The sequence below is a fragment of the Oncorhynchus mykiss genome, chromosome 25, assembly GCF_057628025.1.
Source record: "Oncorhynchus mykiss isolate SJ-2025 chromosome 25, ASM5762802v1, whole genome shotgun sequence".
In the NCBI taxonomy this organism is placed as follows: domain Eukaryota; kingdom Metazoa; phylum Chordata; class Actinopteri; order Salmoniformes; family Salmonidae; genus Oncorhynchus; species Oncorhynchus mykiss.
Window position 1 is genome coordinate 49,643,784 of NC_143046.1, and position 14,919 is coordinate 49,658,702.

The 14,919-nt window shown below is 40.6% G+C and overlaps 1 protein-coding gene across 3 annotated transcripts in view; it reads left to right on the top strand.

Moving 5' to 3' along the window:
• Positions 1–14,919, top strand: part of LOC110505243 (CAP-Gly domain-containing linker protein 4) — a 97,405-nt gene that overhangs the window by 56,192 nt on the left and 26,294 nt on the right. For all 3 annotated transcript variants that reach the window (XM_021584347.3, XM_090220442.1, XM_090220441.1), the window contains one exon: positions 13,504–13,627. In XM_021584347.3, coding sequence (XP_021440022.3) covers positions 13,504–13,627 — 124 coding nt within the window. The remainder of the gene's footprint in view (positions 1–13,503; positions 13,628–14,919) is intronic.

The following is a 14,919-nucleotide window of genomic DNA, read 5'->3' on the forward strand; positions in this document are numbered from 1 at the left end:
GCTTTTTAAAAAAAATTTTTTTAGCTCTGCTGCTGAGGAACTACAGCAAGCAGACTTGTTTTGTTTGGAACAAAGCCCTGCATCCCCACCATCATACAATTACTGTTGTTGTTTACGCAATCCAACATTTTTCCATTATAAATCGCAATCTGGGTCAGGTGGGCATCATTTCAAAGCTTTTTATGTTGCCAACATGACTAGCTAAATTATAAAATACAATCTTAGTGTTAGGCTTTTACAAGGCTATTCAGAAAACGGGTTAATGTTCTCCGTCACTGCGATTTTAATTTCAGCTATATGGATTTAGATCCACAATAAAAATCTCCTGGTGGATAGGGGTTCAACGAAATATATTTCCAAATAAATGTATTCTCAAATACTTTATTTTCTTGGTTACGCAGTGTGCACTGAACTGACATGCATGATTATTGCTGACACTCTGATGTTCAGATGAAGGGAATGAAATAGTCTGTAATCCGCTGTAAAAATTCTCACAGCATATCCAACCATTGTAATTTAGGTACAAAATGAAAATAAGGAGATGACTATTAGGCTTTACAGGTAACATAGTATGATGTTCATTATAATTTACTTAATTCATTTTTAGCAATGTTGCTTTCAAAAAGGTTGCTGCTGTTCCCATAGATAGACAGTACATGGTTGCTCTATGTATCATTGACCCTGGATAAGCTAAAGACTGGGCTAACACAGCTAACCTTTTAGGTCAATAGTATGCTAATTTTGTAAACAATTTGCTGCCTTCATAATCCTGAGAGAAATTGAACTAGATAGTAGCTAGGTTAGCTGACTTTTCTCAAAACAAACATCATTCTGGCTAGCTACTATATTTCACGCTTGCTAGCTTGTACACAGCCAAATATCACTCCAGAAACACAATGGGTAAATGGCGTTCTAAAATGTTTCATGGTGGAGACAAACGAGGGCGATAGTGCAGGGGTTGAGGAGGAGGACGTTGAAGAACGAGTGAGAAGATGGAAGTGGATATGGAACTTGAGGTAAAACAACTGATGGATGGTTGGGCAGTGGGTATGGAGCTCGAGATAAAACAACAGAAAAGGACACGAAATAGATGTTTCCGCAGTGATGATTTTCATGACCACAACGCCCGCTCGCATTTTAAGGCCCGCCTTCCCACATCCATGATTTGTTGGGAGAGTTGGCTGTCTGAAGAAGACCGATCTTAGACATTTTTTTGTTGATTTTGTCGTCGTTGCCAAAATAATGTAATTGAAATCAGACCCTTGACACTAATGCCTACGGTCTGGTTTTTGGGACTATTTTGGGATTACACCCATGAGCAATCACCAGGGTAAAATTCTCTACTGTATGGAGTATCGTCATACATAATATTAAGCATCATAGTGCTGTATATTTGTTTTCTCACTTGTTTGTACTTATGTTGCCATGCCAAGGCATTTCCTACAAGCTGCCTTAATCAGGGTTAACAATTTGTTATTTAAACATGTTCACCAAGTCAGAAACAAACAAAGCTGGTTTTCAAGGGATTTTCATGTTTGCAAGTTTATGGCAAGTTGTTGATAGTATATTGAAGTATATCATGCTCTTAACACATGTTCTTTACATAGCGATTGCGGTTGCATTGAACATTTCCATTAGCATTGAGTAATAGTGGCAGCAGCATCACTTGACCTCCCCATTAGCAATATGGATTATGCAATGTATACATGATACGTAATATGCAGTGCCTACTGAACGTCTACACACCCCTTGTAGTCTTCACATTTTGCTGCTTTATAATTAAATCTAAAAAGGATTACATAAAAATAAAAAAAATCCTACAGATCTACCAAACCTTCTAAATGTTAAAAGTCAAAGATAATTCTAGAACATTTTCCTAATAAATACTTTAAATACTTTTTTTTCTTATTGATGTCTTAGAGTTAATACTTGGTGGAAGCAACTTTGGATCCATTACAGCTGTGAATAATTTTGAATAAGATTCTAACAAACTTTATGCAAACTTCCTGTTATTGCTAATGGATAGAGGTTAGTATGTCTTGGGCATATGATCTTTGACCCTATAACTTTCTCACTCATTATTTAAGTTTCACTCAGGATCATCTGTAGTCATGGTAAAATCCACATTAATGTAAGGGTGTTTAGAAACATATTCTTATTTATAATAAAAGTGACCCCAAAATAACAGTACCTTATTTACCATACATTTCTATTGGGCACAAGATAATCTGAAACACAACCAAAACGAACCGCAAATGAATCCAACAAAGTAGTCTCAAGCTTGATGTAGTCAATCCGTGCTAGGAATATGGGACCAAGTACTAAACTTGTGACTACTTTATTTTATAAGAATCGTTAGGGGTGTCAACAATTTTGACTCCTACCTTTTTGAGGATAATACGTATTACTTGTTTTAAAAAATCTATATCGCTGAGCAATTGTATTAGTATAAAATATAATTTCAGACTTTTTTTGACCCTACAATGTGCATTCGGAAAGTAGTCAGGCCCCTTGACTTTCTATGTTACAGCCTTAATCTAAAATATTATTCAGCCTTATTATTTTTCCTCATCAATCTAAACGCAATACCCCATAATGACAAAGTGAAAACCGTTTTTTAGAAATGTTAGCAAATGTATAACATTTTTTAAGGAGCAGTGGATCTAAAATTCCATGCATAACACTTGTATCTTTTGGCAATGTTTATTATGAGTATTTCTGTAAATTGATGTGGCTCTCTGCAAAATCACTGGATGTTTTGGAACTACTGAGCGCAAATGTAAACTCAGATTTTTGGATATCAATATTGATTTTATCGAACAAAACATACATGTATTGTGTAACATAAAGTCCTATAGTGTCATCTGATGAAGATCATCAAAGGTTAGTGATGAATTTTATCTCTATTTCTGCTTTTTGTGACTCCTCTCTTTGGCTGGAAAAATGGCTGTGTTTTTCTGTGACTACGTGCTGACCAAACATAATCGTTTGGTGTGCTTTCGTCGTAAAGCCTTTCTGAAATCGGACAATGTGGCTGTATGTACAACAAGTTCATCTTTAAAATGGTGTAAAATACTTGTATGTTTGAGGATTTTTAATTATGGGATTTCTGTTGTTTTGAATATGGCGCCCTGCAATTTCACTGGCTGTAGGCGAGGTGGAACGCTACCGTCCCACATATCCCAGAGACGTTAATGCAACCGCTGTGTCAGATTAAAATAACTTTATGGAAAAAGCACACCATGCAATAATCTGAGTACGGCGCTCAGACACAAAAATAAGCCATACAGATACCCGCCATGTTGTGGAGTCAACAGAAGTCAGAAATAGCATAGTAAATATTCGCTTAACTTTGATGATATTCATCAGAATGCACTCCCAGGAATCCCAATTCCACAATAAATGTTTGTTTTGTTCAAAAAAGTCAATTTATGTCCAAATACTTTGTTTGCGTGTTTAGTCCAGTAATCCAAATTCATGCGGCACGAGCACTAGGTCCAGGCGACAAGTCAAAAAGTCCCGTTACAGTTCGTGGAAACATGTCAAATGATGTAATCAATCTTTAGGATGTTTTTAACATAAATCTTCAATAATATTCCAACCGGAGAATTCCTTTGTCTTTAGAAATGCAATGGAACGCAGCTCGCTCTCAGGGGAGCGCGCGTGATCAGCTCATGGCAAACACCTGATTGAAAGAGCTCTCTTTCTCGCCCCCTTCATAGTAGAAGCCTCAAACAAGGTTCTAAAGACTGTTGCCATCTAGTGGAAGCCTTGGGCAGTGCAATATGACCCCGTAGACACTGTATATTCGATAGGCAATGAAAAACTACAAACCTCAGATTTCCCACTTCCTGGTTGGATTTTTTCTCAGGTTTTTGCCTGCCATATGAGTTCTGTTGTACTCAGACATCATTCAAACAGTTTTAGAAACTTCAGGGTGTTTTCTTTCCAAATCTACTAATTATTTGCACATTCTAGCTTTTAGGCCTGAGTAGCAGGCAGTTTTCTCTGGGCACCTTTTTATCCAAGCTACTCAATACTGCCCCCCAGTCCCAAATAAGTTTTAATTAAACAGATACCTTGTTTACATACGTTTTCAGACCCTTTGCTTTAAGACTCGAAATTGAGCTCAGGTGCATCCTGTTTCAATTGATTATCCTTGAGATGTTTCTTAAACTTGGACTACACCTGTGGTAAATTCAATTGATTGTACATGATTTGGAAAGCCACACACCTGTCTATATAAATCCCACAGTTGACAGTGCATGTCAGAGCAAAAACCAGGCCATGAGGTTGAAGGAATAACCGTAGAGCTCCGAGACAGGATTGCGTCAAGGCACAGATCTGGGAAAGGGTACCAAAAAATGTGTCCCGCATTGAAGGTCCCCAAGAACACACTGGCCTCAATCATTCTTAAATGGAAGAAGTTTGGAACCACCAAGACATTCTAGAGCTGTCCCCCCAGCCAAACTGAGCAATCGGGGGAGAAGGGCCTTGGCAAGGATAGTAACCAAGAACCCGATGGTCACTGATACAGTTCTTGTGTGGAGATGGGAGAACCTTCCAGAAGGACAACCATCTCCGCAGAGCTCCACAAATGAGGCCTTTATGGTAGAGTGGCCAGACAGAAGCCACTCCTCAGTAAAAGGGGCATGACAGTCCGCTTGGAGTTTGCCAAAAGACACCTAAAGGACTCTCAGACCATGAAGAACAAGATTCTCTGGTCTGATGAAACCAAGATTGAACTCTTTGGCCTGAATGCTCAGTTTCATGTCTAGAGGAAACCTGGCACCATCCCTATGGTGAAGCATGGTGGTGCCAGCATCATGCTGGCGGGATGTTTTTTAGTGGCAGGGACTGGGAGACTAGTCAGGATCGAGGGAAAGATGAACGGAGGAAAGTACAGAGAGATCCTTGATGAAAACCTGTTCCAGAGCGCTCAGGACCTCAGACTGGGGCGAAGGTTCACCTTCCAACAGGACAACGACCCTAAGCACACAGCCAAAACAACACAGGAGTGGCTTCGGGACAAGTCTCTGAATGTCCTTGACTGGCCCAGCCAGAGCTCAGACTTGAACGTGATCGAAAATCTCTTTTTTAGAGACCTGAAAATAGCTGTGCTATTGGGAGAAACTCACCAAATACAGGTGTGCAGAGCTTGTAGCGTCATAACCCAAAAGACTCAAGGCTGTAATCTATGCCAAAGTTGCTTCAACAAAGTACTGAGTAAAGGGTCTGAATACTTATGTAAATGTCATATTTCAGTAACTTTTTTTAATGTACATTTGCAAAATGTGAAAAAAATGTTTTTGCTATGTCATTATGGGATATTATGGTGTAGATTGATGAGGAAAAAAACTATTTCATAAATTTTAGAGTAAGACTTTAACATGACAACCTTTTGAAAATGTCAAGGGGTCTGAATACTTTCTAAATGCACTGTAGCTCAGTATTTGAAGTATTTATTTTATACAGTCATTATTGCTTATCTTTATTGCGGTTGTCTATAATTTCAGACCCCACTGTATATCATATACGTAAATATAGCTATGATTGTGTTTTCTGTACTAGTGTTATAAACTCTCCACTGGAGAAAATGTTTGGTATCACTTTACTTGAAGCGTTATTGGAACACTACTCTGCAGGATCAATCCTTTAGATACACGAAAGCCAGAACTAGTTGGGTACTATTAAGTGACAAGTGACGGCTTTGGGCAGGTCTGTCTGTCATTCGGAACAACTTTGGTGCCACACAGTTTTGTTTTCGCTTCATTCAGCCATTTTCAAGGTGCTGTAAAAGGGTCATTCATTAAAAAATATATATATTTCACCTTTATTTAACCAGGTATGCCAGTTGAGAACAAGTTTTCATTTACAACTGCGACCTGGTCAAGATAAAGCAAAGCAGTGAGACAAAAACAACACAGAGTTACACATGTGATAAACAAACATACAGTCAATAACACAATATAAAAATCTGTAGACAGTGTGTGCAAATGAAGTAAGGAGGTAAGGCAATAGGTAAGGCCATAGTGGCGAAGTAATTACAATTTAGCAATTAAAACTTGAGTGGTAGATGTGCAGATGAGGATGTGCAAGTAGAATACTGGTGTGCAGAAGAGCAGAAAAAATAAAAATAATGGAATGAGGTATGTGGTTGGTTGGATGGATGGGCTATTTATAGATGGGCTGTGTACAGTTGTAGTGATCGGTAAGCTGCTCTCACAGCTGATGCTTAACGTTAGTGAGGGAGATATACAGTTGAAGTCAGAAGTTTACATACACTTAGGTTGGAGTCATTAAAACTCATTTTTCAACCACTCCACAAATGTCATGTTAACAAACTATAGTTTTGGCAAGTTGGTTAGGACATCTACTTTGTGCATGACACAAGTCATTTTTCCAACAATTGTTTACAGATTATTTCACTTATAATTCACTGTATCACAATTCCAGTGGGTCAGAAGCTTACATACACTTAGTTAACTGTGCCTTTAAACAGCTTGGAAAATCCCAGAAAATGATGTCATGGCTTTAGAAGCTTCTGATAGGCTAATTGACATCATTTCAGTCCATTGGAGGTGTACCTGTGGATGTATTTCAAGGCCTACCTTCAAACGCAGTGCCTTTTTGCTTGACATCATGGGAAAATCAAATGAAATCAGCCAAGACTTCAGGAAAAACATTTGTAGACCTCCACAAGTCTGGTTCATCCTTAGGAGCAATTTCCAAATGCCTGAAGGTACCACGTTCATCTGTACAAACAATATTACTCAAGTATAAACACCATGGGACCACGCAGCCGTCATACTGCTTAGGAAGGAGACCCGTTCTGTCGTCTAGACATGAGCGTACTTTGTTGCGAAAAGTGCAATTAATTCCCAGAACAACAGCAAAGGACCTTGTGTTACACCCTGACCTTAGTATTCTTTGTTATTTTGGTTAGGTCAGGGTGTGACATGGGTGATGAATGTGTTTGCGCTTGTCTAGGGGTTTTGTGTCTAGGGGTTTTGTATGTTTATGGGGGTGTTTCCTATCTAGGTGTTTTTGTAAGTCTATGGTTGCCTTGATTGGTCCTCAATTAGAGGCAGCAGTCTATCGTTGTCTCTGATTGCGAACCATATTTAGTCAGCCATATTCTTTGGGTATATTGTGGGTGATTGTTCCTGTTACCAGTGTTCGGTATGAAGAGGCAGCACGGCTGGAAGCCCGAGAGGCAGCCCCAAAAATGTATTGGGTGGGGGCACACGGGGAGTGTGGCGAAGCCAGGTAGGAGACCTGCGCTAACTCCTCGTGTTCACTGTGGAGAGAGAGGGCATCGTACTGGTCAGGCACCGTGTTATGTGGTAGAACGCACGGTGTCTCCAGTACGCGTGCTTAGCCCGGTGCTCTACATCCCAGCTCCCCGCATCTGCCGGGCTAGGGTGAGGATCCAGCAAGGGCAGATGGTGCCAGCCCTGCTATCCAGACAGCCAGTGGGTCTCCTCAGGCTAGGATATCCTGCGCTGGCGTTGCGCACTGTGTCTCCTGTATGTCTGCACAGCCCAGTGCGTCCTGTGCCTGCGCCCCGCACATGCCGGGCTAGAGTCACCATCCAACAAGGACGGGTTGTGCAGGCCATTAGCTCAAGACCTCCAGTGCGTCTTCACGGTCTGGTCTATCCAGTACCACCAGTGCCAACAACACGCACCAGACCTCCAGTACGCCTCCACAGCCCAGTACCTCCTGTTCCTCCACTCGCCCTGAGGTGCGTGTCTCCAGCCCGGTACCACCAGTGCCGGCACCACGCATCAGGCCACCAGTGCACCTCCAGGGTCCAATACTCCCTGTTCCTGCTCCTCGCACTCACCCTGAAGTGCGTGTCCCCCGCCCGGTACCACCAGTGCCGGCACAACGCACCAGACCTATAGTGCGCCTCGGCAGTCCAGTATGCCCTGTTCCTCCTCCCCGCACTCGCCCTGAGGTGTGTGTCCTCGGCACAGTACCGGCACCAGGCCTACAGTGCGCCTCGCCAGTCCAGAGCGTCCGGCAACAGTACCCAGTCCAGAGCGTCCGGCAATAGTTCGCAGACTGGAACCTCCTACGACGGGCCTTTAAATGGGGGGTACTGTCACACCCTGACCTTAGTATTCTTTGTTTTCTTTGTTATTTTGGTTAGGTCAGGGTGTGACATGGGTGATGTATGTGTTTTTGTCTAGGGGTTTTGTATGTTTATGGGGGTGTTTCCTATCTAGGTGTTTTTGTAAGTCTATGGTTGCCTAGATTGGTTCTCAATTAGAGGCAGTTGTCTATCATTGTCTCTGATTGGGAACCATATTTAGGCAGCCATATTCTTTGGGTATTTTGTGGGTGATTGTTCCTGTTACCAGTGTTCCTATGTGTTAGTGTTCACATTTACGGGACTGTTTCGTCTTTGTTGATTTTGTCGGTTTAATGTTTTGTTCATTGTTTAAGTATCCCATTAAAATATGGATTATCATCACGCTGCATTTTGGTCCTCCTCGTTACACCTTGTGAAGATGCTGGAGGAAACCGGTACAAATGTATCTGTATCCTCTGTAAAACTAGTACTAAATCTACGTAACCTGAAAGGCCGCTCAGCAAGGAAGAAACCACTGCTCCAAAACCGGCATAAAAATTGTCAGACTACGGTTTATAAATGCACATGGGGACAAATATCGTACTTTTTGAAGAAATGTTCTCTGGTCTGATGAAACAAAAATAGAACGGTTTGGCCATAATTGCCATCGTTATGTTGTGGAGGAAAAAGGGGAGGCTTCCAAGCCAAAGAACACCACCCCAAACGTGAAGCACGGGGGTGGCAGCATTATGTTGTGGGGGTGCTTTGCTGCTGGAGGGACTGGTGCACTTCACAAAACAGATGGCATCATGAGGCATGAAAATTAACATCTCAAGACATCAGTCAGGAAGTTAAAGCTTGGTCGCAAATGGGTCTTCCAAATGGACAATGACCCCAAGCATACTTCCAAAGTTGTGGAAAAGAGGCTTAAGGACAACTAAGTCAAGGAGTTGGAGTGGCCATCACAAAGCCCTGACCTCAATCCTATAGAACATTTGTGGGCAGAACTGAAAAAGCACGTGCGAGCAAGGAGGCCTACAAACCTAACTCAGTTACACCAGCTCTGTCAGGAGGAATGGGCCAAATTTCACCCAACTTATTGTGGGAAGCTTGTGGAAGGCTACCCGAAATGTTTGACCCAAGTAAAACAATTTAAAGGCAATGCTACCAAATACTAATGGAGTGTATGTAAACTTCTGACCCACTGGCAATGTGATGAAAGAAACAAAAGCTGAAATAAATAATTCTCTCTACTATCATTCTGACATTTCAAATTTTTTAAATAAAGTTGTGATCTTAACTGACCTAAGACTGGGAATATTTACTCTGATTAAATGTCAGGAATTGTGAAAAACTGCATGTTTTTGGATAAGGTGTATGTAAACTTCCGACCTCAACTGTACATCCCTCCCTACCTTGTAGGCTTACCCAGTATCAAAGGCTTGGCTTGACAATCTCCAAATGTCGTTAACAATGGCAATTCTGACATGTTAATCTTGGTGGGGCAAACTCAACCAATATTTTTCAAATATTTTTTTGCCATTAAATCCACTGCACAACATTGTATTATTTCATTATGCCTATTTGGTCTTAAAAGAAAGGAAAATACAATCACGAGCATTCACTTTTTTATGCAATATACCGACGCACAGACAGCACATTGCTCAAACAAAACAATCCTTGCAATATCAACTGGAATTACATGGGTCTATTAAGTCAAATCAAAATCCAACTGTCACATGCGCCGAATACAACAAGTGTATACTTTACCGTGAAATGCTTACTTACAAGCCCTTAACCAACAGTGCAGTTCAAGAAGAAAATATTTACCAAGTGGACTAAAATAAAATGTAATAACAAAAAGTAACACAATAACTAGGCTATATACAGGAGGCACCGGTACCGAGTCAGTGTGCAGGGGTACAGGCTAGTTGAGGTCATCTGTACATGTAGGTGGGGGAAAAGTGACTATGCATAGATAACAAACCAACAGCGAGTAGCAGCAGTGTACAAAAGGGGGGAGGGGGGGGGGGGGGAAATGTAAATTGTCTGGTAGCGATTTTTATGAATTGTTTAGCAGTCTTATGTATTGGGGGTAGAAGCTGTTGAGGAGCCTTTTGGTCCTAGACTTGGCGCTCTGGTACTGCGTGCGGTGGCAGAGAAAAGAGTCTGTAACTTGGGTGACTGGAGTCTGACAATTTTATGGGCTTTCCTCTGACACTGCTATTATATAGGTTCTGAATGGCATGAAGCTTGGCCCCAGTGATGTACTGGGCCATTCGCACTACCCTCTGTAGCGCCTTACGGTCAGATGCCGAGCAGTTGCCATACCAGGCGGTGATGCAACCAGTCAGGATGCTCTCTGGTGCAGCTGTAGAACCTTTTGAGGATCTGGGGACCTGAGGGGGTTTGTTGTGCCCTCTTCACCACTGTCTTGTTATGTTTGTACCATGATGGTGCATTAGTGATGTTGTTGAGAAAACTATTTGATTGAGAAGAGACTGTCACTGGCAAACATGGTTTAAAGACCCAACAACGTTATTTAGTTTCTCCTCCTCGTGAAGAAAAGCACATGAGCTAAATATAAAGTAAGCAAAACAATGAAATCATTCCAACATTATCTAAAATGATTAATAAGATACTGTACTAATGAGCGAGACCTATATAAGCAATATAACAATTGGAATGTACAAAAACAATTATAATGTACAAATATTAATGCGCGAGTAATCGATATAGCTACCTGTTATAGGCACAGAATTCAGATCATGGGCCGTTCTTACTGTGTTCTCCCTGTACACCAAGTCAGAACCGTAGGATAAATAAAGGGGCCATATAAGCAGACAATGAAAGCTCTTGCATTATTCGATGATTACATTTCTCTATAACAGGTTATAGGCTGCATGTGCACCACCAAGTCAGAACTGTAGGCAAAATTAAGGGGGGTAAATACACCAAGTTATTAAGATGAGTTACATAAAATCTTACTACACAACATTCAGTCGTGGCTAAAAGTTTTAAGAATGACACAAATATTAATTTTCACAAAGTCTGCCTCAGTTTGTATGATGGTAATTTGCATATGCTCCAGAATGTTATGAAGAGTGATCAGATGAATTGCAATTAATTGCAAAGTCCCTCTTTGCCACTCTTTCATAGTTTTGAAGTCTTCTATTAATTATACAATGTAGAAAATTTTAAAACTAAGGGAAAACCCTGGAATGAGTAGGTGTGTCCAAACCTTTGACTGCTACTGTATATACTGTGCATTCAAAGTATTCAGACCCCTTGACTTTTTCAACATTTTGTTAGGTTACAGCCTTATTCTGAAATGGATTTGAAAAAAATAATGTCCATATCAATCTATACACAATACCCCATGATGACGAAGCAAAAACATTTTTGCAAATTTATATTTAAAAAATTACATTTTTCACATAAGTATTCAGACCCTTTGCTATGAGACTTGAAATTGAGGTCAGGTGCATCCTTAATATGTTTCTACATCTTGATTGGAGTCCACCTCTGGTAAATTCAATTTATTGGACATAATTTGGAAAGGCACACAACTGTCAACAGTAGCAGTCAAATGTTTGCACACACCTACTCATTCAAGGGTTTTTCTACATTGTAGAATAATAGTGAAGACATAAACTATGAAATAACACATATGGAATCATGTAGTTAACAAAAACGTGTTAAACAACGTTTTACATTCTTTAAATTAGCCATCCTTTGCCTTGATGACCTTTGCCTTGATGACAGCTTTGCACACACTTGGCATTCTTTCAAACAGCTTAACCTGGAATGCTTTTCTTTGCAATTTCTCACATGGAATAGCCTTAATTTCTCAGAAGAATTATAGACTGAAGAGTTTCAGAAGAAAGTTATTTGTTTCTGGCTATTTTGAGCCTGTAATCAAACCCACAAATGCTGATGTGCCAGATACTCAACTAGTCTAAAGAAGGACAGTTTTATTGCTTCTTTAATCAGAACAACAGTTTTCAACTGTGCTAACATAATTGCTAAAGAGTTTTCTAATGATGAATTAGCCTTCTAAAATTCTAAACTTGCATTAGCGAACATACCATTCCATTGGAACACAGAAGTGGTGTTGCTGATAATGGGCCTCTGTACGCCTATGTAGATATTCCATTAAAAATCATCTGTTTCCAGCTACAATAGTCGTTTACAACATTAACAATGTCTTCACTGTATTTCTGATCAATTTGATGTTATTTTAATGGAATAATTTTTTGCTTTTCTTTCAAAAACAAGGACATTTCTAAGTGACCCCAAACTTTTGAACGGTAGTGTATTTTGATTTGCATGACACTTTTTGTTTTTTTTGGTCACTTCATGATTCCATTTGTTATTTCATAGTTCTGATGTCTTCGCTATTATTCTACAATGTAAAAAACATAAAAAATAAAGGAAAGCCCTGGAATGGGTAGGTGTGTCCTAACTTTTAAATGGTACTCTCTCATAGAAGATGAATAGAAGATAAGCTTAGGCCTAACCCCAGAGGGATAGAGATATGCTGGTGGCATGCTACGACACCGATGGCTACTGCGTCTGTAATACAGATATAGACGTACAAAGGAAGGTCATTCGTTCATTTTCAATCTGAATTATTTGTATAAGGCATTGTAGTAGTTACTCTGGTAGGCCGGAAACCATCTTCCTCAGCAGCTCAAGTTCAGCTGTCGGAGTCAGTTGGTACTCAGGGGCAAACTGCCTTCATATCATAGGCCTGCTAAAGTTTAATAATAGCCACACCATACTAAACTTTTTATTAGGGTAAAATCAGAAGTAAGTTAAGCCATTGTTTATAGGGAAGATACGATTAGAAGAGCATTTGTAAACCAGGGAAAAACGCGCTACTCTCCCCAACCCCCCCCCCCCCCCCCCCCCCCAGTAAATTTCCATTGGTCCTTAACGTCATCCATTGGAATACATCAAGCTGCTGAATCTTGTAGAAGACAGTTGTTTAAGAATGTGACTACATTGGTTATTGTAGACACAGCGTGCAAGAGTTTCTTCTACATGAATGCACTTACCCTTGTCTTGCATTGTGATAGTTGCAATCAAGTATTGAATGCAAATATTGAAGGGGCAGCAGTAGCCTAGTGGTTAGTGTTGGGCCAGTAACCGAAAGGTTGCTGGATCGAATCTCCGAGCTGACAAGGTAAAAATCTGTTGTTCAGCCCCTGAACAAGGCAGTTAACCCACTGTTCCCCGGTAGGCTGACATTGTAAATAAGAATTTGTTCTTAACTGACTTGCCAAGCAAAATAATAAAATGGATGGCCTCGAGAAGCTGCTTGATGGCCTTGAGAAGCTGGCCTTGAGAAACTGCTCTAATCATGGTTTGACTTTGACTGTCTGTCCGCCTCTTTTTCTATCTATCCATCTGTCCCTCAGGGTTCTGGCTGGGGATCGAGCTGGACAAGCCCAGCGGGAAGAACGATGGCTCGGTCGGCGGGGTGAACTACTTCAGCTGTCCTCCCAAACATGGTGTCTTTGCCCCTCCATCACGTGTACAGAGGTAAGTACATACCCCTCTGGGCTACTCCATTTTATATTTGTAAACGACAAACAAAAAAATCTGGAAGGATTGTCTTTAATTATTTCTCACATTTAGAAATGGGTTTAGAGAAAAACATTTACTGAACCAAAGGTGCATCTGGTGAATGTCACTGGCACAATTACCGCATAACCGTGTAACTGACGGTTATGGATGAAGACTGTGATGAAAATAACCGCCATATGTGGAATGAACAGCTCACTCAGGGCGGGATGAACGGGCATTTGTGCACTTGAGTCCATTTCTGCTATAACATGGACTCTTAACAACGTGATGAAACTAGAAATAGAATGAATAGAACGGGCTTGGAACCTCTAACCCTGGAAATTTGACTGGTAAACTGAGTACACTCAGAATGGCTGTCTGTTATTGTATTGCAATCATTTCCATGGTAATGTAGAATGTTCATTCAAATTATTTCGAAGGAATTAATTAACATAATTTCAGTGCATATTAATGGGTACACTTACTGCTCTACTTCCAGCTTTTCTCCTATGGGTACGCTCACAATGGCCGCCAGTCCACCCATTATGACATAATTGACTTCAATGGGGATGCCCATTCTATTCATTATATTTCTATGGCAGCACATGCACGTGAGAGTGGAGAAGAGGAGAACCTGTTTTTCTTTATTTTTTTCTATTCGAACGGTTATCACGGTGACATCAGTAATTTGGCAGGCCAATAACCATCATCCAAACTTCCATGACCATCACAGCCCTATTCATTACACTCATCAATATTTGGATGGCACTAACAAGCCAGGCCTCGACAATGCCATTTGTGAGAGCTGTTGAAATATTCGATTTTTGCTTTCTTGAGGACACTGCTAACAGTCCAGATTGGTGATTCACTCGACCACGGGTGTCAAACAGGGACAGGAAGCTAAGGCCTATTCACAGCCAAGCCGACTGGGTTGTGTTCATTACGAAACAGGGAAGGTCAAAGGGCTACCTGCTCTGGTCTGTCTGTTAGAAATATATACATCACATTTTATTGGTCACATACACGTTTAGCAGATGTTATTGCGTGTGTAGCGAAATGCTTGTGTTTCGAGCTCCAATAGTGCAGTAGTATCTAACAAGTAATATCTAACAATTTGACAACAATACACACAAATTTAAGTAAAGGAATGGAATTAAGAATATAAATATTTGGACGTGCAATGTCGGAGCGGCATAGACTAAAATGCAGTAGAATAGAATACAGTATATACGTATGAGATGAGTAGTGCAAAATATGTAAACATTATT